At 54.6% G+C, this 25,941-nt stretch overlaps 11 protein-coding genes across 11 annotated transcripts; 6 read left to right on the top strand and 5 right to left on the bottom strand.

The window, feature by feature from the left end:
* Window positions 1-655: 655 nt before the first annotated feature.
* LMH87_011490 (uncharacterized protein) lies at window positions 656-1,366 on the top strand (the record flags this gene model as incomplete). Its single annotated transcript, XM_056200640.1, has 1 exon — window positions 656-1,366. One exon carries the CDS (start codon window positions 656-658, stop codon window positions 1,364-1,366), a length of 711 nt encoding a protein of 236 aa, XP_056052469.1.
* Window positions 1,367-2,205: 839 nt separating this feature from the next.
* Window positions 2,206-3,420, bottom strand: LMH87_011489 (uncharacterized protein; the record flags this gene model as incomplete). The annotated part of the gene is made up of 5 exons (XM_056200639.1): window positions 2,206-2,487; window positions 2,642-2,940; window positions 2,996-3,132; window positions 3,193-3,352; window positions 3,402-3,420. The coding sequence occupies 5 exons, from the start codon at window positions 3,418-3,420 to the stop codon at window positions 2,206-2,208; spliced, it is 897 nt and encodes a 298-aa protein (XP_056052468.1).
* Window positions 3,421-4,262: 842 nt separating this feature from the next.
* On the top strand, window positions 4,263-6,359 carry LMH87_011488 (uncharacterized protein; the record flags this gene model as incomplete). Its single annotated transcript, XM_056200637.1, has 5 exons — window positions 4,263-4,346; window positions 4,394-4,518; window positions 4,567-6,022; window positions 6,071-6,182; window positions 6,355-6,359. The coding sequence occupies 5 exons, from the start codon at window positions 4,263-4,265 to the stop codon at window positions 6,357-6,359; spliced, it is 1,782 nt and encodes a 593-aa protein (XP_056052467.1).
* A 2,811-nt stretch (window positions 6,360-9,170) lies between these two features.
* Window positions 9,171-13,039, bottom strand: LMH87_011487 (uncharacterized protein; the record flags this gene model as incomplete). The annotated part of the gene is made up of 4 exons (XM_056200636.1): window positions 9,171-9,278; window positions 9,341-10,717; window positions 10,959-12,640; window positions 12,700-13,039. The coding sequence occupies 4 exons, from the start codon at window positions 13,037-13,039 to the stop codon at window positions 9,171-9,173; spliced, it is 3,507 nt and encodes a 1,168-aa protein (XP_056052466.1).
* Window positions 13,040-15,785: 2,746 nt separating this feature from the next.
* LMH87_011486 (uncharacterized protein) lies at window positions 15,786-17,063 on the top strand (the record flags this gene model as incomplete). Its single annotated transcript, XM_056200635.1, has 1 exon — window positions 15,786-17,063. One exon carries the CDS (start codon window positions 15,786-15,788, stop codon window positions 17,061-17,063), a length of 1,278 nt encoding a protein of 425 aa, XP_056052465.1.
* A 1,271-nt stretch (window positions 17,064-18,334) lies between these two features.
* LMH87_011485 (uncharacterized protein) lies at window positions 18,335-18,991 on the top strand (the record flags this gene model as incomplete). Its single annotated transcript, XM_056200634.1, has 1 exon — window positions 18,335-18,991. The coding sequence occupies one exon, from the start codon at window positions 18,335-18,337 to the stop codon at window positions 18,989-18,991; it is 657 nt and encodes a 218-aa protein (XP_056052464.1).
* An 878-nt stretch (window positions 18,992-19,869) lies between these two features.
* LMH87_011484 (uncharacterized protein) lies at window positions 19,870-20,253 on the bottom strand (the record flags this gene model as incomplete). The annotated part of the gene is made up of 1 exon (XM_056200633.1): window positions 19,870-20,253. One exon carries the CDS (start codon window positions 20,251-20,253, stop codon window positions 19,870-19,872), a length of 384 nt encoding a protein of 127 aa, XP_056052463.1.
* A 62-nt stretch (window positions 20,254-20,315) lies between these two features.
* On the bottom strand, window positions 20,316-21,631 carry LMH87_011483 (uncharacterized protein; the record flags this gene model as incomplete). The annotated part of the gene is made up of 6 exons (XM_056200632.1): window positions 20,316-20,334; window positions 20,382-20,462; window positions 20,528-20,727; window positions 20,849-20,949; window positions 21,014-21,135; window positions 21,624-21,631. 6 exons carry the CDS (start codon window positions 21,629-21,631, stop codon window positions 20,316-20,318), a joined length of 531 nt encoding a protein of 176 aa, XP_056052462.1.
* Window positions 21,632-22,532: 901 nt separating this feature from the next.
* Window positions 22,533-23,279, top strand: LMH87_011482 (uncharacterized protein; the record flags this gene model as incomplete). The annotated part of the gene is made up of 1 exon (XM_056200631.1): window positions 22,533-23,279. One exon carries the CDS (start codon window positions 22,533-22,535, stop codon window positions 23,277-23,279), a length of 747 nt encoding a protein of 248 aa, XP_056052461.1.
* Window positions 23,280-23,846: 567 nt separating this feature from the next.
* Window positions 23,847-24,221, top strand: LMH87_011481 (uncharacterized protein; the record flags this gene model as incomplete). Its single annotated transcript, XM_056200630.1, has 2 exons — window positions 23,847-24,041; window positions 24,096-24,221. The coding sequence occupies 2 exons, from the start codon at window positions 23,847-23,849 to the stop codon at window positions 24,219-24,221; spliced, it is 321 nt and encodes a 106-aa protein (XP_056052460.1).
* A 57-nt stretch (window positions 24,222-24,278) lies between these two features.
* LMH87_011480 (uncharacterized protein) lies at window positions 24,279-25,345 on the bottom strand (the record flags this gene model as incomplete). Its single annotated transcript, XM_056200629.1, has 5 exons — window positions 24,279-24,544; window positions 24,612-24,879; window positions 24,939-24,964; window positions 25,031-25,123; window positions 25,192-25,345. The coding sequence occupies 5 exons, from the start codon at window positions 25,343-25,345 to the stop codon at window positions 24,279-24,281; spliced, it is 807 nt and encodes a 268-aa protein (XP_056052459.1).
* Window positions 25,346-25,941: the final 596 nt, after the last annotated feature.

Below are 25,941 nucleotides of genomic sequence, written 5' to 3'. Positions count from 1 at the left end.
AAAAGAAGTCGATATACCAAAGAAATCATCATTTCGATTCCAAATTCTCCTTCTCAGTGTTTCTTTTTCCGAGGACATTTGGCATTGAAAGAAGCGTCATCTCGAGTCACACACTAGCACCACAGCACCACAGCACCACAGCACGCATCCCGCCTTTGTCTCACGCCCAAAGCGCTTTTACGACGTTCAACGACCTTTTGCAAAAGCAAAAGAAAATCAGACCTTTGCGAGCCAGCAAAAGTTCAAAAGCGTCAGGGGATATTTTTAGACTTTTTTTTTCTTCAAAAGACGCTCGCGTGTATATATACGGCCAGCAACCGCTGCACCAGACCCGCCACCGTTTTCAACTGCAACAAGTCAGACACACGCACTCAGCAGCCTCTCCACTCCCGCAATCGGAAGCCCAAGCATCGCGCACTCTGCGCCCGGTAGACACTTCTTTGCCCAATTCCTGACTCGGACGACAATCAAAAACCCTGCATCCTCCCATCGAGTCTGAAATCGCAAGGTTTTCCTCTTCTTTACATCCTTGGACACTTGAATCTCGTTGTTGGACATTTTCTGCCACACGCCCCGCCCCAGCCTCTTCCATCAGGCTCACTTACACGCAACACTACCACCACACATCATCGCCACCATACACAATACCGCAACCATGATGCGCCGTGAATTCTCCTCGCAGCATCCTGCCGCCTCCAACAACTCTTCTTCCACAGCTCCATCCTCTTCCTCCTCGACAAGAACAAGAACAACAACAACAACGTCCACATCCGCTCAAACAGCCTCGCCCGCCGCCTCGTCGCCCATTCACGTCCGCCGGCAGCAACGCCGCCGCACATCATGCCGCCACGCCTCGCACTCGTCTTCGTCGCGTCCCTGCGGCGCCCACGCCGTCAAGACGAGCACGCTGCTCGCCCGCAACCCGGCCCTCGCCCACAAGCTGCGCCAGATGGCCCTGCCGCTCAGCCCGCTCGTCCAGCTCACCACCGGCGCCGTCCACCCGCACTTTCCCACCAACGTCCTGCAGTTCTGGCTCCTGACCGACGCCCAGCTCGAGTCCCTCGCCGGCTTCTACCACCAGGCCGTCCCCGCCGGCGGCCGCCCCTCGCCCTGGGCCGGCCAGTACCCGTGCCCCGTCCGCTGGCGCTCCGACGCGCCCCTCGAGATCAAGCGCCGTCGCATGGGCCGCTTCATCGGCCTGCGCGGCTGCGAGTCCCCCGTCGAGGCCGTCTTTGCGCCCCCGCCCCCGCCGCCGTCGTGCCTCAAGAGCGAGGAGGAGATTGCGCAGGAGGCGAGGCTGGCGAGGCTGGCTGCCGATGACGAGGCCCTGAGAAGAAAGACGGCGCCTGGTCCTTGGGGCCGATGATTTCTACGCACACACATTGGAGTTTGTTTTTTTGGTTTAGAAGGTTTTGGTCGCAGTACCAAAGGAAACACGAAACATTTGGCGTTTTATTCCTGGCAGCGGTTTTTCGACAGGCTCAACACGGGAGGCATTCCAGGTGTCTGGTGGAAGCGGTTGGACTTTTTTGTGTTCGTTTTTGTTTTAGCGAGCTTTTTGACTTTTAGTTCGTTTCTGGCATGTTTCTATAGAAGCATTTCTTGGCATACAAGCACATTACGATATACGCATAGACAGTATATTTTACCATTACAAAAATTCAAAAATTACAAGAAACCTGCCTTGATCCCCAAACGTTGACCTATGCTTGCAGGCGTGGATGATGAGGAAGAGCTTGGTATACGCATAGACAATGTATTCTACCCGTATCAACGTTCAATGTTTACAATAACGCGGTCTTGATCGTCGAACGGTAACCTATCTCGTAGTGGTTGACGGTTCGGAAGAGCAGGACATAGACAAAATGAGACGACCGGAACCTGCAAGGTTCTTTAAAACTGACACGCCACCATCATAATTCAGATGTAAACGAGTGTAGTAGAAATTCACCATTATACCTCTTCTAGCCCAGTAAGCCCGGTGACCATAGACGGGCAGGACAAAAATTAAACTAAAAAATGTGTGTTGCGCCCAAGACTCCTCATCGTTGTGTGTTGTAAATGCATCTAACCCTTCTTTTCGGCCCCGGTGACCAGCAGCAGCATGTCCCCTCACTCTTCCAGAATTGATATCTACTTGGCGCTGCTGCCGCCGCCGCTGCTGCTGCTCCTTTTGGCGGACCGCCTCGCTTTGCGCGTGCGCTTCTAGTTCTTGCCCTTGCTCGGCGTGTCCACCAGCACGGCGTCGTCCTCGCTGACGGCGCTGCTACCCTTGGTCGTCTTGTCGGCGGCGGCGGCCGTGGCCTCGTGGTCGAGCTCCTGGATGAAGGCGGTCTGGATCTGGCCGCGGCGCTTCTCCCACCACTGCTTCTCGGACTCGGTCTGGGCCTCGACCTCGGCGAGGCTCTCGCGGAGCTTGGTGTTGCTGGCGATTTCGTGGGCGGACTGGAAAATGGTCGGTCCCCAGTTGGGCGCGAGGGCGTTGGCCTGTTTTGAAGTTGTCCCGTTAGTATATTGGAACTTTCCCTGCACAGGCTCTCTGCAACTGTGGAACATGAGAGAGCGCGAATGCTCACAACCGTCCACGTCGAGCGAAGCGAGGAAAAGAAGAAGAAAAAGAAAAAAAAAAGAAAAAGCGTACCTCGGTGACGACATCACGGAGCTCCTCCTCCATCTCGCGCTCGGCGCGCTGGAATCGCTGCCACAGGTCGTCGCCCACGCTGCCGCGCTGCAGCAGCGAGCTGCACGCCTGCTTGGCCGTCTTGATCTGGATCAGGCGCTGGATGTCCTCGACGGCGCGGCGCAGCAGCGCGGCCTTGAGCACGCTGTCGGGCACCGCGGGGCCCTCCTTGCCCTCCTCGGGCTCCATGTGGAGGAGCGACAGGTAGACGTTGCGCTGGAGGTTGGGGCCGAACCAAGGGGCGAGGTTTTGGCTCTCGGCTGTTTTTGGTGTGAGCATTTCCCGACTTAAATGGACAGAGGGACGAGTACGTACCAGCCTTGCGCTTGCGGTAGATGGTGGAAAAGGTCATGAGCGCGCCGCTCAGAACCATCAGGTACGCAAAGGGCAGCGCGAGCCCCTTCCAGTCAACGCTGAACATGCTGGCGGCGGTGGATGTGGTGTCGTGACGTCTGTTTTTATGCGCTTGCGGTTCGATGGCTGGAATAGTATCGGCCTGGTGCTGCTAATACCCGGTTTTTGCGTATTGGGCTGCCAGATAAAGGGCAATTGTCGCAGGCGTGGGTGGAAAAGGAGTGGCGGAGGGCAGAGCTGGGCAGTTCGTGATGCGGAAATCTAATGACACCAGTCGATTTGATCGCCGTGTTCTCTGTTCTGGACAGATAACCATACCTAGGTACTTAGCTTGTGGCCAGTTTGGGGTAAAAGGGTGGGTACGTACCTCTGTGGCCCTGCCACATGTACGGACACTGGCAGGTTCTAGCGCCAGCAACCGGGCTAATGTTTCTCCTTGCGATGCTCACTGTGATGAGATAGTAATAGTTGGTGAATACTGTGACGAGACAAATTTACACGAGCTCCGTATGAAATGAGTAATTGGACTTCTTTATTACTAGAAGTAGGAAACTAAGAAAAGTAGGAAATATAAAATAAAAGAAGAAGAATAAGAAGAATAAGGAAAACAGTACAAACAAGGAAAACAGTACAAATGAGGGAAACAGTACGAAGAAGGGAAATAATGAATAAGAAAGAGACAAGACCTATTAGAAAATTAGTCTAGCCTACACTGCGGTTATGGCAAATAAATCACGATGCCGACGAGGCGGCGAGGTGGCTGACTGTTGCCCTGCTAGGCACCACCGAGTGACGCCGCTGTGCCACAGCCATGAATATACGCGCAGAAGCTGAAGCCACGGGATGCAGAAAGGTAAATTCGAGCATAAGTCTAGGCACAATTAAATACAAAGTATACATAATAGTAGCTAGATAAATTACATCTTTTTCTACCCGCGTCCTTCTTCATAGACCATTCACCTACTATGACGTTTGTAACTTTGTACAAGTTACAAATCACTGTGGCTAGTGCTCCGCCAAAGCTCCGACGCCACCGATCAGAGTCGCCGCCTACATCATTCAACACCTCACAACTTCACCTCCACAACACACTAATCTCTCTCGGGACACGGTACTGCGCTCGTCGCTGGCACAATACTTCCACGCGCCTTAACAACTACCCACTCAGCTTGGCCAGCCAAACAGGCTGAGCAGCCGCTTCTACCCCGCGATACAGCTCTACGTCAACATGTTGCTACGAGTTCGTGGCCCCGACGGCATGGTCCGCCTGACCGTGGAGCCGACGACGACATTTGGTGAAATGGGACAGCAGGTAGGTGTCTTTGACTGAATCTACAAGATCACTTCTAACCTCGCCAGCTGCTTCCCCATCTCCCGCCCACGGTCGACCCCAAGACGATAAGCATGTCCAACTCCCCCAAGGGTGGCGACGCGAAGCGCCTCGGTGATATTGTCAATTTCAAGATCGGCCAGATTGGTCTCTCGTGCGTACTGCAGCGCTCGCTAAATTGATAGCTACTAACGTCAAAAAGCCATGGCGACCTCATCTTCATCACATACCAGCAAAAGAGCGATGACGCAAACGGCTCGAACGGCAGCGCGCCCATCAACACGGGCAAGCTCAACGGGAAACCCGTAATGCCCGGCGAGGACTTTCCCGTCGACACAAAGGTCGAGAGAATAGCCAGACCCTGGGAGGTTGTCAAGCAGTCTCCCCTCGACGACCGCCTCGACCGACAGACCGGCAAAATTCCCCGCGGCCGCGACCACAAGATGTGTCGCCACGGCCCCAAGGGCATGTGCGACTACTGCCAGCCCCTCGACCCCTTCGACTCAACCTACCTCGCCGACAAGAAGATCAAATACCCTTCATTCCACTCCCATCTGCGCAAAGTCAACTCGGCCACCAACAAACCCGAGCTGGGCAGCTCCTACATCCCGCCGCTGGCCGAGCCCTTTTACAGAGTCAAGCGTGACTGTCCTTCTGGTCATCCGCAGTGGCCCGAGGGTGTTTGCTCAAAATGTCAACCCAGTGCCATCACGCTGAACCCACAACCGTTCCGTATGGTCGACCACGTTGAATTTTCGAGCCCGTCCATCATTGACGGTTTTATCGACGCTTGGCGTAAGACGGGCTCCCAGCGACTAGGGTATCTATATGGACGGTACACCGAGTATACAGAGGTGCCTCTCGGAACAAAGGCTGTCGTGGAGGCTATTTACGAGCCGCCACAGGTCGATGAGATGGACGGCGTGTCACTCAATGCCTGGGAGAACCAAAAAGACATTAATTATGTCGCCAAGCTGTGCGGCCTGGAGCCTGTGGGTGTCATCTGGACCGATCTACTCGATGCCGGTCAGGGCAACGGCTCTGTAATCTGTAAGCGACATGCCGATTCTTATTTTCTCAGCTCTCTGGAGACGTGCTTTGCCGCGCGCCTGCAAGCACAGTATCCCAAGGCGACGAAATGGAGCGACACTGGCCGATTTGGCTCTAGCTTTGTTACTTGCGTCGTCTCGGGTAACGAAGATGGCGAGATTTCCATTTCCGCCTACCAAGCTTCCAACGACGCCGTCGAAATGGTGCGGGCTGACATCATTGAGCCCTCCGCCGACCCTACGCAGATGCTGGTACGCAGCGAAGAGGAAGATGACGGCTCAACAAGTCGCACACGCTACATTCCTGAAGTCTTCTTCCGCAAAGTCAATGAATACGGCGCCAACGTGCAAGAAAATGCCAAGCCCGCATTTCCCATTGAATATCTCTTTGTTACTCTGACACACGGCTTCCCCGCCGACCCGAAACCAACATTCACGCAAACAGGCTTCCCTATAGAAAATCGCGAATACATTGGCGAGAGCCAAGAGCACACGGCCGTTGCCAAGGCGCTGGGCATGAAGCCGGGCCAGAAGACAAGCGACAACTGTCAGGAGGTCTCAAACTTTCATCTGTTGTGCTTCCTGCATCAAATGGGCACCATGTCCAAGGTATGACCTCGAGCCGTAACGGTTTCTTCATCGCTAACGCACACCCAGGACGAAGAAGCCCTCCTTTGCAAAGTGGCTAGCGAGCACGATCTTGCCGACTCGTTCCAGCTGCGCTCCACAGAGGGATGGCAGACTCTGCAGGCCATCCTTCAATCGACTGGTGAGCGAATCCCCAAGCGCCGACGCGATGAAGGCTTTGCCACAGCCGTCGACGTCTCGTCGTCTGCCTCTTCATCAACCTCCCCACCATCCACCTCTTCCACCCCTTCCCTTAGCCATTCTATGCCCCGCGACCCGGATGAGCCTTTGACTAAACGGATGGCTGCCTTTAGGCTAAACGAGCGCCGGCCAGGGAGCAGCCGGCCGCGACCGCGGTAAATTACCTGTTGCGAAATGGGGGACGGTGCAGTTGGTTATATACCGGTGCTGTGGGATTAGATGAGTTTCGAGGGTCGCGTTTTCTGCTGTATGGTAGACATGGCTGGCGTTTGGTAGAGGTACTGGTGATGATCAGTTGGAGCGAAACTAGCTCTCAAATGGAGTATCCTGCAAAAGCAGACGGTCTCCCACACGGTGAAATGTAGATGTGACATATTCACGTACAAGTCTCTCGTATAAATACAGCTCTAGCAATGACGCAGCTTTCGCAGGTGGTGCGTATCTCCCACAGTGATGGCAACCAGATGCTACATTGTAAAGGCCTGGAAAGAGTATTGAGCCCGGTAGGCAACTCCTGCCGGGTGGAGGGACATATGTGCAGAGCTTAGGGGGCTGTTTTCCTTGTTTTAGAACGTACGGCCGTCCCACTCGAGAGGCGACCCGGGCCGTAACTGGTCTTTGTGCTTCCGTCGCATCCTTCAGAGCCAGCTTCTTCTTGTTGCCATCAAGGGTTTCTACGACTCGTGATGTTCTCTGGAAAGTGCAATCACTACTTTGTGCACGCCTTGATTTTTAGGCTCATGCGAATGATGGATTCGGGCACCAGTAACTCATGATGTGAAGCAGACACGCCTGCAGCAAACGCGCGACGAGGAGACCAACAAACGCGTGGGCGTCGTTTTTGAACAATTGGTTAGCCCTTCACTTTTATCGTTTCTTGATGCATGATTTTGCTTTTCGTGCACAATCAGAACAGCGTCATCACGGGCGTATTCAGACAGCTTCGTTTTCTGCATCTTCTGCGACAGCTCAAAAGATAGGGCGATGCCTCCAAAGAACTTCCAAGAAGGTCCTGCACACCCACAAGCGCCGCAGACTCGGGCAGTGCAAGGGACAATGCCGAGCTTGCAAAGTGGCTCAAGAGGATTGCGTAGGAGTCCCCAACCCTGGCCGAAGAGAGTCCCTCGCGCCTGGAATGTTTTGGTGAGGAAACAGAGTGAGATCGCAAGTGATTGGCGCGGAATCTCCCGCTTTGAAGGCCCTCAAGACCATTGAGTATCTTGCCCGGAGGTTGAAGGACGCCTTCAAGTGGATTGCGTTGGCAGTCGCTGCTGTTCATGTGTATTTGGACAACGATCTGGATGCTTTCCGTGCAAGTGGCGAGCAAGCCTGATATCATATAAATGTGGCGAGGCACGTTCTAGTCAGGAGGAGCATATTTGGGCGTCCTTATGGAGGCATGCAGCTTCAGGCTGCACTGCCGGCCACTTCGAAGGCCGCGGCGACTAGGGCTGTCCTCGTGTTACAGCAGGATCGACGATAAATAGTAGCGCTTACAACAACAGTGGTAGTAGGGATAATAGCTATAATAGCGGCAATAGGCGTAGCAGCGATAACAGCGACAACAGCGACAACAGCGACAACAGCGACAACAGCGACAACAGCGACAATATGGGTTACATCGACTATCTCTGACGTTTGCATACGCCTCGCCGTCATTATAGATTTGATGGCTTCCATGTCAAATCGCACAACTCATATCGACTCATCCAGCACGGAGCGGACCACATGAAGATCGCATATGATCTTAAAGAGCTGGCCCTGAGCTGTGGCATCTCTATGACTGGTGAACACAAACGCGCGCCCAAGTCTACGCTCATGGAACGATTCGTCCCCACGACTCAGTATGTGATCTATTTGGGCAAGAGTGCGTCTTATTCCAGCACCACCTCCTTCTCGACCACAAGAGACATCATCCAGGTAGGACACACTATGCACATGATACCAGGCTGCTCAAAGTTAAAAACAGAGTTGTGGGAGAATGTAATAGGGTCAAGGTGTCTGGTGTCATATTCCAGTTACTATGCTGACTGTATTAATAATACTACTAATGTGATGATAGTGACGATAGTGATGATAAGGCTCTCTGTTAGAGTCCTGTCCACTGTATTCATACATAGACCTAGTCGTGTTCAGTTCAAGTAGCTTTAAGCTCTCTATATCAACGAATTGAGATCCGTTGCCACAGTATATTTTTCTTGGCTGCTACCTAATTGCCTTTCAGCGTTGAGGTCACAGATATAGTAACAGCATTAGCTGTTGCAAGGCACATTGCAAATTGTAACAGGTGATCCACAGGCAGCAGAACGTGTGAAGTTCCTGAAATAGTGCGGATGGATCGGAACTAAGGAATATTGCCACAAAGTCCCGTACTGTTAGAGTAGACATCGCGCGAGGCATCGTTCTCGGGAAACGGGGCTCACCAGGTAAAATCGCTGGTATGTCTCAACATTTTTATGCTTTCCCCCGTGACTCTTTCGCTTACAGACGTGCTGCTACAGTTAGGACAGATCTCTTTGGTCTCGGTGGGACATAATGACGCGAGGCCTCGCCCAGCCTTGTTAGAACAGGGCGTCGACAGCGTCTACAGAAGTGGCCGGAGTATCACGGATTTACTGAATCTGTATACCAGCGACGGCATGCAGTATATCACGAGGAGCCGTAATTTAAAAAACTGATTTTCTTGATTGCAGGAAATAGCTTGTACGCCAAAATTTACTTAGTCCCCAGTGTCCCATCATCTTGCACTTGGCACACCCCGATATATTCATCATCTACACTAACGACCCTACTGGCCATTGCCAACCAATTAAAAAAAAACATCTTGCACTTTTATTCAGATCTCTGCAAGGGATATACAGTCCGCGCTCCTTGCTTCTGTAGCTTTTTGAAAATCACGTTTTCTCTCCTTTCAATTGTCACAACCCATTTACAGAGGCTTGCCTCCAATGAACTCGGACCAGCGGCGGACTTCGGAGGGGATACCCTCGGGGCGGGGCAGCTTCTCGCTCATGCACTGGGCAAAGAGCATGGCAGTCTGAAAACAGTAAGTTAGCGTATGGAAAGGACGAGAGTTTATAGGTGTGATGTAGAACATACCTTGGGCTCCATAAACAGAGGGACGCCAAAGTCGACAGCGTTGCGGCGCATGACGTAGTCAACGTCCTGGGTCGTCTTGCCACGGGCGAGGGCCAGGTTGAAGACGCCACGAATGTCGTACTTCTTGAAGACTTCACGGAGAGCGCGCTTGTCGTCGGTGGGGAACTCAATCACCTCGACGCTGACGTTGCCCTTGCACTCACGCTCGAGCAGCTCCTTGACGTCGTTGCCGGCGGCGTAGAGCTTGTAGCCGAGGGGCGCGAGGTAGTCGACGACTGTGGTGAGCCACTTTTCGTTGACCTCACCGCCAAACAGCAGACCCTCGCCAGGCTCGGGCATGCGGAAGTTCATGGTGGACTGGAGCGAGGCCCAGTAGGCCTCGACGAGGTTCTTGCCGAAGCAGGCAATCTCGCCAGTGGAGGACATCTCGACACCCAGGAAGGGGTCGGCGCCGGCGAGACGGGTCCAGGAGAACTGCGGCACCTTGGTGGCGAGGTAGTCGCGCTCGACGGCCATGAGGTCAGTGGGGTCGGGCACGCCCTTGCCAGCGAGGGCCTTGGTGGCAACCTCGATGAAGTTGATACCGAGGACCTTGGAGACAAAGGGGAACGAACGAGAGGCACGGAGGTTGCATTCAATGACCTTAAGGAGGGGCTCGCCGCCGTCGGGGTTGTCGGCCTTGATGATCTGCATGTTGAAGGGACCCGTAATCTTCCAGGCCTTGGCGACCTTTTGGGCGATTTCCTTGACGCGCTGCATGATGCTGTCTTCGAGGTTGGCGGGGGGCAGGACGAGGGTGGCGTCGCCGGAGTGGACGCCGGCCTGCTCGACGTGCTCGGAGACGGCGTGGATGATGAGCTCGCCCTTGGAGGCGACGCCGTCGACGTCAATCTCCTGGGCGCCCTCGATGAACTTGCTGATGACGACGGGGTGGTCGGGCGAGACGTTGCTGGCGGCCTCGAGCTTGTCCTTGAGGTCCTCCTGGCTGCGGATGACGGTCATGGCGGCGCCGGACAGGACGTAGCTGGGACGGACGAGGACGGGGTAGCCGACCTCCTGGGCGAACGCCGAGGCGGCCTCGACGGAGGTGAGCTCCTTCCAGGCGGGCTGGTCGATGCCGATGCTGTCGAGAATGTTGGAGAACTTTTGACGGTCCTCGGCCTTGTCAATGTCCTGGGGGTCGGTTCCGAGTACGTTGGCCCCACCGGTTTCCTGCAGGCGGAGAGCAATGTTCTGGGGAAGCTGGCCACCAACAGACACCACGACGCCCTTGGCAGCCTCCAGCTCGTAGATGTCCATGACACGCTCATAGCTGAGCTCTTCAAAATAAAGCTTATCAGCAGTATCAAAATCAGTGCTGTAGGTCTCCGGATTATACTGCGACGCTGTTAGCTTCATATACAAGTGAAATAAATGCGAATTGGACCAATTTGAGGCAGTTTGGGTTGATTGGGGATGGTGTTGAGGTTGTCGTGGTGGTGTAAGTGAGTAGGCCCAGCCACTGTGGCTAGTGGTGGCTCGGTGGCAGGTGTGGGGCGGGCCATGAGCCTCGTGGCAGGGCATCTCAAGAAGGAAGGAAGTAGGAATGAGGGGAAAATCGAAGTTCTTGGGCACTTACGTTAATCATGACAGTCTTCTCACCCATCTCGCGGAGAGTCTGAGTGGCGCTGACAGCGCACCAATCGAACTCGACAGAGCTGCCGATACGGTAAACGCCAGAGCCGAGAATGATTGTACCATTATCATCAAAAGTGACATCGTGCGAAGAGCCATTGTACGTGGTGTAGAGGTAGTTGGTGTCGGCAGGGAATTCGGCGGCGAGGGTGTCGATTCTCTTGACCCAGGGGTGAATGTCAAAAGCAAGACGGTACTTGCGAACCTCGTCCTCGGTGCTCTTGACAGCGTTGGCGATTTGACGATCAGAGAAACCCATCTTCTTCGCCTTGAGGACCTGATCTCTCTGCAGGGCTTCGAGACTGCCGGCAGCCTCGAGCTCACGGGTGCAGTCGACAAGGTTCTGCAGCTTGTAGAGGAACCACTTGTCAATCTTGGTGAGGTCGTGGACCTTGTCGACAGAGTAGTTCTCGTGGAGCATGGCCTGGCCGACGGCGAGCCAGCGGCGGTCGGTGGGGTTCTGGAGCTCAAAGTCAAGGTCGTCAAATTTGTCGCCCTGGAAGCCGACGAAGCGGGGATCGACCTGGCGGATAGCCTTTTGGAAGGATTCTTCAAAGGTACGGCCAATAGCCATGACCTCGCCGACCGACTTCATGGCGCTGCCGATGTCGCGCTTGACGTGCTGGAACTTGGACAAATCCCAGCGGGGGATCTTGGTGACAATGTAATCGAGGGAAGGCTCAAAGTTGGCTGTGGTGGTCTTGGTGACGGCGTTGGGCAGCTCGGGCAGGGTGTGACCGAGACCAATCTTGGCGGCGGTGTAGGCGAGCGGGTAACCGGTGGCCTTGGAGGCGAGGGCAGACGAGCGGGAGAGACGAGCGTTGACCTCGATGACACGGTAATCGAGGCCGTCGGGCTGAAGGGCATACTGGACGTTGCACTCGCCGACGACACCGAGATGGCGAACAATCTTGATGGCAGCGGAGCGGAGCATGTGGTACTCTTCGTCGCTCAGCGTCTGACTGGGCGCGACGACGATGGAGTCACCAGTGTGAATACCGAGGGGGTCAAAGTTTTCCATGTTGCATACGGTGATACAGTTGTTGTTGGCATCGCGAACGACTTCGTACTCGACCTCCTTCCAGCCCTTGAGCGACTTTTCGACGAGGATCTGCGGCGACAGGGTAAGGGAGCGAGCGGCCATGTTGCGAAGCTCCTCCTTGTTGTTGGCGAAGCCGGAACCAAGGCCACCGAGGGCGTAGGCGGCACGGACAATGATGGGGTAGCCAATCTGGTCGGCAGCATCAAGGGCTTCGTCAATGGTGCCGACGGCAATGGACTTGGCAATGGGAATGTTGATCTCCTCGAGGGCCTTGGCGAAGAGGTCGCGATCCTCAGAGAGCTCGAGGGTGTGGACGCTGGTGCCGAGAACCTTGACGCCGTACTTTTCAAAGAGGCCCTGGCGCTCCATCTCGACACCGAGGTTGAGGGCGGTCTGACCACCAAAGGAGAGGAAGATGCCATCGGGCTTTTCGCGCTCAATGACATACGAGACGTATTCGGGAGTGACGGGCAGGTAGTAAACCTCGTCGGCGAGTGAGTGGTTGGTCTGAATCGTGGCAATGTTGGGGTTGATGAGAACAGAAGCAACACCGGCCTCTTTTAGAGCCTTGAGGGCTTGTGAACCTGGGGTATACGGGTTAGTTGGGAGCGCCGACTGAGTCGCAGATTTGACGGCGACGCACCAGAGTAGTCGAATTCGCCAGCCTGGCCAATGGCAAGACCACCGCTGCCAATGACGAGGACCTTCTTGACATCGACTGTCTGCTGCGGCTTGATTACACCGCTCTCAAGGTAGGCCTTGGGATTGGGGGCCTCCTGGGAGGCGCGGGCGCTGAAGCAGCGGGCGGCGACGGTCGGAGTCCATCGCTTGGCCTGCTGGAGGCGAATTGAGTGCCTAGCAGAGCTGTTGACGGCGGCCGAGGTGAAGGAGCGCGCCGCGAGCGTCTGGGGAATTCTACGTCCGTGTCGGAGCAGGGCCGGCGCTCGACCGGCCAGGGCGGTCATGGGAACTGAGAGAGGCATTCCAGCGGTGACGGTCGCAGGCGCAAAGGGCAATCAGGGCAACCAGCACAGCCTGTATAGCGTTATGGCCCCTGGTTGTTGGCTTTTTGCGCAGTTGAAGATGCTGAGGAGATTAGAGAGGGATAAAAAAGAAAGAAAGTTTGTTGTGGACGGATAGACAATCAATATTAGCGGGCGGAAAGGTTGAGCTGTGACTCGCCCAGTGGAGTGGAGTTGGTGAGTGAGATGCAGATAAAAAAAAAAAGGTCCGGTGAGCGGAGGGGAGAAGTAGAAGCTGGGGGAGCGTCAGGGCGATTAGCAGCGCTGGGAGGGGGGACCTCGGGAGTCAGAGATAAGATACAGGGCCTTCCGGGGAGCGATGCCGGGGGTTGATTGCTGGACAAGAGAGCTGCAGCCGCCTTTTCGGGGGAGCTGCAATGCTACCTACGTACGTAGTCGGAGGCTACAGTGAGCGCTACAGCGGGCTCTAGCGTCTTTTAGTCACCTCAGCGGGGCCTAGCGACGCCGGATGTGCTACGCCAAGCCCAAAACAGTCTGGCACCTCAACGAGACTACCAGGAACACACGGCGGGTTTTCAAGGGCCTTGAGGTTACGAATCAGATGCCGTATTAATTGCCCCACGACCGGAGAGATTTGAAAGAAGAAACATTGACGCCCTGATCGAGTCGGCCGTCATCTTAGGTAATTGCTTGCGCAATTGTCTGCAAGCCACCAATTGCATCTCCTGTGCTGCAATCCCAAGTCACAGACTCGCAGGTGGTTTTTTTTTTTCTGCCGCGACTCAGCTCACGTGCCGTCCCATCGCCAGGTACACACACCGCTAAAGAGTAGATCGACCAAGGCTGGCTCGGCAGATGCGCCTCCACTGTAATTGGGGGACGCGCATAATATTTAATATACTGATGACGGCAGGGTCTGGCTCTCGGCTTGAGTAAACGAATACATGCATGCAGACGAATCCGTTTGCATTTCTTACTCCTGTCCCCTCTTCAAAAGGATGCTATAGCACGGGTCAACACCGCCTGACCGCTCCACCACTGCAGATGAGCGTGCAGCATGCCGCATTGCCTATTGGCGCCCGCACTGCTCTCTGCCGGGGCCGCAACATGACGCAGCTTCAGGTACCCTGTACTCGGCCACTACTAGTAGCATTACCAGCCATCTTATACAGCGACATATCAGCAAGGAGTTTTTCTTCTATTTTATGTCGCCATTATGAGCGGCCAGCAAGAAATTTGTTAAATTTCAACACCACATGTTTACAGCCTCGCGCGGAGAAGTGTCTGCACTTGCTCAGTGCACAGCGTCCAACTACACCATTCGCAGACGACCAACAACTTGGCTGACAAAGCCCCCTCTCAACCAACGCGCATCGTTTCCGACTCACTGACTCCTTTACCTTTCTAATTCTTCACCGTACGGATACGCAGTCTGGCACTCACCTTAGAAACTATTGTTTCCGACGAGGCGTGTCTTTGTGCCGACGAAATCGCCTAACCGCCCTCGCCGAATTTTCTGTCTCACTTCCCAAGGGTTGCCCCCCAGCATCCCGCCTCCATAGCCCCTCGCTCGGCGTGCCTGGCAAGGCAATAGTCTGGAGACACCAGCAGATTGCGCTCTAGCTCGGCACACTGCCTCCCGTGGCGATTTGTCCGAAATATCAGACATTGAAAGCCTCATCCGAGAAACCCGGCTTGCGATTGTATCAGTCAGCATTCTCGCCTACCGTCTTCCCACAATGGCTTTCTGCGGTGTTCTCGTTCCACGAGAGTCGTGATTGAGTCATCTCTGCCATGTTGAATGTGATTCTGACATTCTGCAATGCTAATTCTGGTAGTCCATCGCCGGCCCTAAGAGGGTCGAGTCGCAGAATGGGGGCCGTTCGCATCCACGCCCTGCAGCTACAGCCTCCCTTGAGCGATTGCAACCCGAATGAGACGGCATGTAACATACGCTATTCAGCCATGTCCCTATGAATCCTTGAGTGCCCAAACGTCGGAATGGCGAGCCGTCGTCCATCGTGGCCTGGACTTGCATGTGCTGCGCAGACCGGCTGCCTTGATCTCGACTGCATGGTCGGCTGTGCATTGCCTGACATGGCGCAACCTTGATTCTAGAAAGCTCTCCATCTTTTCTCAAACACTTCTCCAGAAAAAGATTCTGGCTTGATCTGCGGGTTCCTCAGGCTAGCCCGCCGTTGGTGTCGCTGCCGTCACTTGACGAGACACCAGCCCGGTGAAACGGCACCGCATTCTCGACGTCACATCGCTCTCATTTCCGGGTCTGCTTTACCGTAGCCACCCGCTGGGCTTGATAATAACTGCTGTTCTCCATACCGCATCTTTGATGGTTCTGCGCTGGGATTCCTGCCAGCCCCTCAGGTCTCGTCAGCGCCAACCGCATATGTGACAGCCGGTCGCTCTTAACGCGCCGTCGCGTTCCATTGTCCTCGTTTAGTAGCTTTGCTCGTCGTTTTACAGTATTCAGTTCTGCATTTTTTTTAAAACGCATCCCGAAGCAACCTAAGACACGGTTACGGGGTAAAACGAGGCCGAAACAACCTTGAGCTATAAGATGTCCTCCCTCGGCCTCTCAAGTGTAAATATGCTTTCTTCTCCAGAGCCTCTTTCTCCAACACCCTTTACAAGACCTTTGCCGTCCACAAGGAGTCTTTTCGTATTATTCTACTATCCTGCCGTATTACTTTAAAAGCTCGTTCCCTCCTCACCCACCCCAACCGCCAAAATGAAGTCTGCTGTTGTTGCTACTGTCTTCACATACCTCATCGGTGCCCTGGCTGCGCCCGTCAGTTCAGATGTCAACACCACTGCCGTCAATGCTTCTGCGCTCCATGCTGTCCTCAACGGAACGGTCACCGTCTCCAGCAAGGATGCCAAGCTTGTCAACGGCCTTGTTGCCGCGCTTGCTAACCGCGATGCCCCTACTGCTCGCAACTCCACTGCCATTGCTCCGGCCGCTCCCTCTCCCGTCACTCCCCAGATATCAGTCGGTAGCGAGGCAGCCAAGATCTTGGAAGATGTCGACAATGCCACCGGCGGTTTGATCTTCCAGGCCATATCCCCTGAAGACAAGAAGAAGCTGGCGGACCTGCTCAAGAGTTCGCATCCGGAACTTATTCCGATCAAGGTTGTCTTTGATGAGGCCGAGGGCGCGACTCAAGCTACTGAGCAGAAGCTCACCTCTATCTTGAAGGACAACGGCGTCACGGAAGCTGCCATCAGGAAGATGTATGATCAGGGTCTCCTTAGCGACCTGGTCCGCCTTTTGGGTGGACTTTTCAAGGACCTTCCTGTTGCCGGACCTCTGGCCAGCAGTGCTATCGAAAAAGCAGGCAGCCCCGTCGGCGGTCTGACTAAGGACCCTCTCGGCGCTGTCGGAGGTATGGGCAAGAATCCCACAGGCACTGTTAGTAACCTTGTCGGCGATCTCATCGGATCCGCCAAGGGCGCTGCTACTTCTACCGCTGCTGCCTCTGACTTGACCAAGGACCCTCTTGGCGCTGTCGGGGGCCTTCTTCGTGGTGTAACCGGAGCCACCAAGGTTGCTGCTGGTGCCACCGACTCTGTCTCTGACCTGACCAAAGACCCTCTGGGCGCTGTTGAAAATCTTCTCGGCGATGCTACCGCTGCTAACAACGGCGCAACAAGTGCTGCTCAGAGTGCTGCTGGTGCTTCCCCCACTGGTGCAGTGTCTGGTCTGCTCAAGGACCCTCTCGGCACTGTTGGCAAGACTGTTGGCGACATTGGCAACACTGCCGTGGGCGCTACCGGAACTCTCGCCAACGCTGCCAAGTTGCCCGCCAAGCGCGAAGAGCAGCCTGTCATCGATACTGAGGGCCTTAGACTAGAGGTCCCCGGCATCGAGCCCGTCCTTGCCGCCATTTTGGAGGGCATTAACGATTCAGTGAAAGCGTCTTCTGGAAGTGCTCCCGCCGTTAGTGGCACCCCGAAGCCCGACGTTGGAGATGCTCCTGCCGCCGGAGTTCTCACTATGAGCGCTTGAGAGCGCGAAACAGAAACCAACGTCGAAGAATTCAACAAGATGCTTACCGATCTAAACACGAATAAGCATGAGCTCTTTTCCGTCTATGCCGACTGCTTGGCCGAGCTTGCGGCCAAGGTCAACGCCCAGTAAAATGGCGAGGCCACCAACATGTCAGCTTGCAAACGCTCTTTACAGACAGGATCAACTTTGACGTCTCTCACTCCCGGGATGGATCTCTCTTGTTACCTTTTGACACAGAACACTGCAAGTTGACAAACGACTTGCAGATATGGAACACTCTTCATCACGTGTGTTCTTCGGTCTACGCACATACTGGACACTATGTGTAACCCGAGAGCTGAGAGGGGGCTTGGCCAGATAGTTGCTGCGGCGCAACATTACACATGGCTTATATCCGAAGGAAGGGACTGTAAAGAGGTGTTACATGCGGCATGACGAAAGTGTCTTGTGTTTTTTGGCAGACAGCCTTGTGATACCTAGTTGATTTTTCTGGCCTACGAAAATAGCGAGCAATATTAATGAAATGACATAGAATTCTCTTTTTTCCCCCTTTGATTGATCGTGAAGCACTGTCCCTTGCCATCTAATGATGCGGTGTAGCTTTGGCCCGCTTGTTACCAATGCATCCCATTGTGTTCCAGTGATACTGATTCAGCTGTTTGGTTTGCCGAGCCAACGCCATATCGTGACTGTCGTCAGTTTTGCATGCGTTCGGGTAAGGGACATGTTTGCGTAGCGTTGGGCCGACGCTGCACAGCAGAGCGCCGGACAGGGGCGCGTACTCTCCCTCCTAGCCTAGCTATTCATCGCCTTTGGGCCCCCAGATGGTGGCAGCTGCGTGTGTAACATCGTATTTTAGGCCAGGGCTTGTTGGGCAGACACGGCTTTGCCGGGCTTGAACGCTTTCTCTTTTTTTTTCCCAGCGCAAAGAAAAGCCAATCACTCCATTCCCTCAGAACGTAATCACAGCCCTTGGCGGCAGAAGAGGGCTAGCCAGCGGCGACCGTGCTCGGTGGTTTCACACTCGGCAAACACTGCAGCGGGCTCCGGAGAGCTTGTGAATCAGATGCACCGTCTTCTGGCTTTCTCCTATATAAATGAGCAAAGGGCTGGAGGGAAAGAAGATGTTGTTTTTGAAGCCTGGATAGACAATACACCCGCTCCTACCGCTACAGCTTTTGGTTGTTCGTCAACTACCCGCAGCCACCCACTTACACGACCATCGCGGCATCCTTCGCAGACACCATATTGCAGTTTCCACCGCCGACATGGTCAATGGATCCCCCATTTTGATCATTAGCTGCGGTCCCGATCCCAGTCGCTACCTCATCAACGACAAATGGGCCTCGCTGACTCAGGAAATCGCCGCCCGGATCGAGGTCGTCTGGGCGCGGTCCGTTGACGAGATCAAGGGCAAGCTGGGCTACTACGTACCCGCGGGTATTCTCGTCCTGGATGCTGGCTTTACTACAAGCGCGGGTGATCTAGAGACGGTGGCTGACCTGCTCAACATGTACGCGCAGATGGGCGGCACCGTCGTCTTTGCGGGCGTGTTCCCGGCCGTGGTCGAGCCCAGGGCGCTGCAGCACATATTCGGCGCCTTCGGCCTCGACTGGAGCTTCGTCGGCTACGAGGTGCACACGGGCGCCCGCCTCAATCCGCACGCGAGCGCCATCGCCGACGGCCACCTGGCCGAGCAGCTCGTCTCGCTGCCGAGCGTCTGCGAGCTCAGCCAGCTGACGGTAAAGGTGGGCAGCGCTGCCGACGCGCTCTATGAAATCTACCCGCAGCAGTATGAGCGCGCCAACATTGAGTCGGGGATTGTCATGGCCAAGGTGGGCGACGGCTATGTTGCGCTGGTGGGCGATCGGGAAAATGAGCGGAGCACAAGGACGACCATCGTCGCCATGCTGAAGCTGGTGTGAGGTGGTGGTCTCTGAAAGGTAGATCTACTGGAGTTTGCTCCGCATTTTGGTGAAGGCGAATTCGGTTTCTATAGAAAGCAGATATTACTACATAGAGGGCGTCATGTATGTAGGAGAAATGAGAACGAGTTATTGACAAGTGAACAGGGAGACCTTCGGTGCCAAAAGCAGACTGCTTTACCACACAATGGTGCGGCCATGTGCGAGCGAGGTGAGCCATGTTACCGCCAAAAGAAAAATTGCAAAAAGTTGATCTAGAAGACTATCGAACAGGCATATGCATCTAGAGATGGTACTGGACACTCACTGGCTAGCGTTGATCGGCTCAGCTGGTGTATAACCAGGATTTGGGCAAAGATTCATCGATGCCCACTGCGTTTCATGACTGAATAGCCTACGAGAAAACAAGATTTTACGGTGCGGAAAGTATTGTCACACTCGGTACGATATACAATACGCCTCACCTGCTGTGCGTACTTGTTGGCTGCAGTCACACCTGACGTCAGCTTCTGGTGGCGACACCGAGATCACAGCAGTCAAAGCTTGCATTCGTCTGTCAGATATACACTGCATATTTCGCAAAAGCCACAAGACGTCTCGCAGCGCCGATAACTTGGCTTGCGTGCCCAACCTTGCCATTAGGTACCAGCAACCGCGGGATCATGATAGGTCCTCCGTGAGCTAGCAGCACAGATGGTTGAAAGCTTCCGCAGCCTGCTGTCAGCTCTTTCGAGTTCCACCATGTGCTGCGGTGCTATATGATTGGAGTCGGCTCGTCGAAGCAGTCCTCCCAGCCTGTCTTGCCGGGCCGTCACAGCGCCAGCGGCTTCTCCCTCCACATGAAGGGCGCCGCCCCTCCGTCCTCCGACTTCTAGATATCAAACAAGCCCTGCTCGACAAAATTCCCGGTCCTGCGGCTGGTCCGTGTCGGCCACAGTGACTTCAACGACAGCGAGCGGCCACGTGAAGCAGACGGGGTTCGCGGCTTTGGGCCAGCTTTTCCGGATAAGATCCAACAGCTCTGTCCGGTACCAGGTTCGCACGCTATCGCCCATGCTTTTGCCCAGCAGGCTCGCATGGCCGGCAGATTCCGCCCACGAGACGACAGCCGGAGACAGCAGTGAGAAAATCCCGTAGAGGCCCGCGGCAAGCTTGAATGTACGTGCAACAGCAGGCGCCATGGCCCTCTGCTCCAGATCCTTGTCTCGGATCCATTTGTCTCCTTTAAAGTCTCTTACATCAAGGGGAAAGCTGGGTGCCATGGTTTACGCCACCGACGTGTTTTCGTCTGTGGCAATTTGGACTCGTAGCTGTGTGATGTGGACTAATGGAGAGCAGCAGATCTGTCGGGCGAAAAAAATGCTCGTCAAACCTGTTCAAATATATGGACCGCACCTCCTCGTCTGAGAGAAGATCAAACCCGGACACTTGCTGCGATGCTGTGCTGGTGGTATTGCCAGTGATGCCGGTCCTGTCCCTATATCAGCAGCGTGTACACCGAGTTTGCCTTCACAGAAATCGAGCGTGGGTTCTTACACCAGGATGCTCGCGAAGCTGCCCCGAGGCGGATTCTTGACACTAAAGACGGCCTCGACGCCGCCGAGCTGCTGCACCAAGGCTAGGTACCCATTGATGTAGGCGCGCCAGGACATCAAATACAGCTGCAGGTCATAGTTGAGCAGAAACCAGATACCGCGAAGAGCAAGCGTGCTTCCTTGTCCAATCTGCTGATGATGCTGATGTACTTAGTGACATGCTGATAGAAGACCGCCATGGCCCCGTCAACATCATGCTTTGTCCATGTTGTAGAGTCCTGTGACTTCTCTGTTTCCTCAATCTTATGTTGCCGCGGATTACCATGCAAATAAAAGCCAGCGGGTCAAAGGCGAAGTGGTGAAGCTGCGGATCAAGAACGGGCTGCACGTTGTGCACTAGCTGTGGCCAAAGGACGGCATAATCTGGACCATTGATCAATGATTTTATAGAAATTATAACAGTTTACTATAGATGGGCTTAGCTTACAGTATCGAAGCGCTTCCACAAAATCCCACTGGGGAGGCACACATTCGACAGTGATGTCTTGTTTCTGCTGCGACCACCTATCGGAGGGGGGCGGGCCGGGCGCTCCGCTGCGGCGCCGGTACCTGCCGCTATAGCATCAGTGTCTAATATAACACTGAAAATATTACTGTCGGATTGCTGAATCTCGTTATATCCGCAGCATGTCTTTTCACTCGTGGTGCAGCGCCGGCAGACCGGTCTGCCTTCATCGCACTTGATTCGACCAAGGCTAGAGCCGTGGTCAGCAGATCATGCCGGAATCAAATTGTAAGAGAGATCCGGTGGTGCGTTTACCCACCAAGGCGCGTGCCGATAAGTCAGGTAACCGGTCCGACTCCTTGGCGCCCATGTCTTCTTGCGCTCCGCACTATCTCGGGCCAAGCCTTGGATACCTATACTATCGTTGGCTCCGTTCTTGGGCAGTATCGTGACGCCGTAGTAGCAGGATGCTTGTCAAGACCAAACTGGGCTACTACATATCCGTGGGAATTTTTGTCCTGGAGATATCATTACCAGCTTTGTGAGCTGGGGTGCCGCTGTTCGGCCGCTACCTATACAGGCTGTGGCGGACCAGGCCATGTCGGCTGTCGATTGCCAAGATGGGCCGAGGAAGTACAGGCCCACCAATAGAGAACGCGTCAGTCGCTTGGCAGAAGAATAATCGAAGCGAATAACTTTATCTTTCCTGTATTAGTATCGACATGAATATGTCTTAGCGCCTTCTCGAGAGGGAACTAGAAAGCTACTGGTACAGGATGCGAACATTGAAGTGAAACCCGCCTTGTCAGGTCTCAGAGTCTTGGCAGCTGGGGCGTTCTGGATCATGCAAATTGCCAATTAAAAGGATCCCTTTCTGATTTCCCGGTCGTGTACTGAATTGTTTAGGCATCTCATCCCATCTCCCATGTTGACAGAATCGGGCTGTGCTGCTTCTCGTTTCACACACCGCGGCGCCTAGGAGCGGGTCAGCAGCCATTGGCTGACGGCGCACCGTTTCACGTCTGAAGAAGCGCTGGCAGCACATCAAGGTCAAACGCAGCCCGAGATCTTCTCCACCAATGAATCTTGCTATTTTTAACAGCCAAAGTAACGGCCGGCAATAGGGTCTGTAGCACGAGAGCTTCTGTTTATCTAGCACTTGTTCGGCCCTGCGCATGGGGTCCTGTATGCGCGCCGTGTCACTCTTTGTGCCAGGGGTTCGCACTATTAAGCTGGCGACTGGCACGGAGCACAATACTTTTTTCTTTCTTCTCTTCACTCCTCTCTCAACTTCTTTCGAATCTGGTCGCTGTCGTGTTTTCTCCTTTGTCCTGCACGTTTGGCTTGGCTTCTGTCTTTGAAACTTCATTCTTTGTTCACCTGCATCTCACTTATACCGCTGGACGGCCACCACACGCACTCACACACAACTATCTCTACTTTTCACAACTTCATTTGATCCAAGACAATATTCATAATACTTCCATTCAATACGAAAAAAATGGGCAAGCTCGCTTCCGCACTCAAGGCCGGCCAGACGGCCGCGCAGTTCGCCAACGACGCCAACAATGCCCGCAACGCCGCGAACGACTTTCGCCAGGCCGACAAGCGGCAGATGGGCCGCGATGCCGGCCGCTTCGCCTTTAGCGAGGGTGCCAACACGGGCAAGACGATGGGCAAGACGTGGCTCAAGACCTTTGAGGTCATTCCGCGCATCGTCGTGCGCACCCTCCAGTTCATCCTCGCCCTCGTGGCCGTCGGCTTCTACGGCCACCGAGTCGACGCGGATCGCAAGGACGATAAGGGCTACGCGCCCGAGTGGCTCTTTGCCGTTGTCGTCGCCGGTTGCTCCGCCGTCACCGCCATCAGCTTCATGGTCGCGGCGTCGGCGGGCGCCATCCCCGTCATCGGCGCCCGCCTCAAGATGCTCAAGACGCACCGCGCGTTTGCGTGGGACGCGAGCCTCTGGATTGCCTGGCTGGTCGTGTTTGGCATCTTTGCGGGCATCTTCCTCAAGAGGAAGAGCGACGAGCCGTACAAGGGCGCCAGCGTGGGCGCCATGAAGACGGCCGTGTGGGTTGACCTGGTCAACGCGATTCTCTGGATGGGCTCGGCGGCCTACGGCTGCTTCAAGACATTTCTGGGCCGCAAGGTGGACGAGGCCAGCGACAAGGTTGGCAACAAGCTGTTTTCGAAGAAGGGCGGCAACGCGCACGAGATGAAGAACTATCCCGAGAGTGTCGTCTAGTGAATGAACGCAGCCCCTTTGCTTTGCTTTCTGTTTTATTGGAGCGTCATTGCTTTCAGTCCCATGCCTGAATTTTTTTTTAGTTAATTTTAACATTTTCCAACTCATTGAATTGTCCACCCAGTGAGCGTCAAGGTCAAAGGCCGTATGTTTCGATTTGAACAAAAAAGAGTCAACAGAGACAAATTCGAGGCAAAATCAGTTAGATTCAAATATCCTCTGTATTTCAAAAGGATCTCTATGTGTTTTGCGTCTCGCACATTGTTTTCCGGTAACTACGTGGTAGTGCTTCGTATACTTGTCTTAGTCGTGAGCATCTCTGCGCCTACAACCCACGATTCCAATGCAAAATACCTGGCGAAGAAGCACATTTTTTTCGAAATGAAATGATCGCTTTCATCAATTTTGTAGTCACTTATTGCTCGCTCGGTAGCGCAGCTATCGCTCTTGTGCGTTTTACCTCTTCTAGAAGCCTTTACCTACTATATCCGCAAGTGGGGACCGCCCCTATATATCTGCAGTCAGCGGTGCTCTCAAGTTCTTCCTCACATATCCTCATCAGCAGCCATGTTTGCCACACGCTCTCTGTTCCACGCCTGCAGAATCACGCTCTTTAGCCGTGACAACTGCGGCCTTTGTACGCAAGCCAAGGGTGTCTTGTCCAACGTTTGGGACAAGCGGCCGTTTGCCTACAAAGAGGTCAATCTTGCGCTACCCGAATCCGAAGCCTGGCGCAATCTGTACGATTTTGATATCCCAGTGGTATGTAATGGTGGATCGTGGATGTACCATTATAGCTGTCTAACCAACTACCAGATTCATATTGCCAAGAGCGACGCGCCCGAGGAGCAACCCGGTAAAGCAGACAAGGTGCCCAAGTTGATGCACCGATTCACAGTCGAGCAGGTGGAAGACAAGATGGATCAAGTTGAACAGAACTAAGCGGTCTTCCGCATTTCATGAGGTTTAGTACCATCCTAGTGTTGGTACCCCCAGGTCTCAATACGACACGCCTCGGTCAGGCTTGGCTTGCGACGTTGCGACGCTCAGCTCCTCTGAGACGAGCGCCTGCAGCGACGTGTAATCAGTCGCCACATTGATCATGTCGAAACCCTGGGCCGCGCTGGCCTTGGCCTGGGCGCCGGTGGCGCAGTACATGCCGCACTTTTTGCCGGCCTTGTGCGCGGCCGTCAGGATCCTGGCAATGGCCGCCTTGAGCTTGTCGGTGACGACGCCATCGAGGATGGGCTCGCCGATGTTGTTGCCTGTTATTTTGCGTCAGCCTGCAAGAGAGAGATTGGGTGAAGGCCTTGGAATAAGAAAAAATCATACCCAGATCAAAGGGCCCGACAAAGAGCACGTCGACGCCCGGGACGGCGGCAATGTCCTCGACCTCGTTGAGCGCCTCCTGCGTCTCAATTTGAACCATGGTCAGGATGGCGTCGTTGGCCTGCTGCAGATACCCGGTAAAGGACGGCACGGGGCTGAAGCGCGAGAGGGCAATGGGCGAGCCGAAGCCGCGCTTGCCCACGGGCGGGAACTTGGCGCTCTGGACAATGTCGCGGGCTTCAGCGGCCGAGCGCAGCAGCGGCACGAGAATCTAGCAGGTTCCTGTTAGTTTTGGCCCCGCGGGTTTTGCTCTCATGTCAAGACACATACTCCGTGGGCGCCTGAATCAAGTGCGCCTGCATATATAACTCTTTAGCCACGTGGTTTTGGATAGCAAAAGACAATGATGCCTTTTCACATACGCTTCACCATCCAGCCTTGCATGTCTGGTATTCTGACAATGGGCGAAACGCCGAGCGCCGCAATCGCCGGCACCGCGTCGTGCATGGCTCTGTCTGTACACGGGGGACGTGTTAATTTTCACTTTCATCCCGCGCCCCTCTCTCTCACGGAACACACGCACCGTCCATGTTGCCGTGCTCGCAGTCCACCATGACCCAATCCACACCGGAGCTGGCCAGTATGCGCGACACGTTGGCGCCCGGAATCATCTGCCACATGCCCATGGCCTGCTTGCCCGCGGCAAAGGCGTTGCGGAGACGGTTGGAGGCTTGCATGATGGATAGAAGCGTCAAAGGTGGGCGCGCCTGTCGTGTAACGTGTTCTTTGCTGATCCGGGTACGAGAAGAGATTGGTTCGTGCGTTTTGCTGCTGCAGGATCTTGGGCAATGCCAGAAACAAGTTGTATACCAAGTACTGGTATAAATGGTTTGTTGTAATGGAGGGCGCTAACCAGGTAGCTTGCGGGGGTGCTGGCTTGTTTTAAATGGCTAGGCCGGACAGCAACAGAGTTGGATGCGGACTCGGCAAAGACTACTGTTAGCAGCAGCCATTGCAGGTTACGCGGATTAGGCTGATTTGTTTAAGCTCGAGTCACTTTGCCGGCCCAATGACCTCCGGTGCTGAGCAGACGGAGTGACGCAACTACGGCCGGCGTCGGATCGGACAGCTCAAGCGTGGGGGGCAACTGTGGAGTGCGGGACAGAGGCCGCGAGGTCGGCTGAAATCACCCGAGCATGGTTCTCGCATATTTGGAAGGGTTATTCTAGCCTGAACCCGTGTTGAAAGTCACATTCAGTGTCGTCTGGAATCGGGTATATGCTCTGGCATGCTTGCAGCAGAGACATTTGGATTCTCTTCAACTATCCAGCAT

Source organism: Akanthomyces muscarius, chromosome 4 (assembly GCF_028009165.1).
Source record: "Akanthomyces muscarius strain Ve6 chromosome 4, whole genome shotgun sequence".
Taxonomy (NCBI): Eukaryota; Fungi; Ascomycota; class Sordariomycetes; order Hypocreales; family Cordycipitaceae; genus Akanthomyces; species Akanthomyces muscarius.
This window is presented reverse-complemented; position numbering and strand designations above follow the sequence as displayed.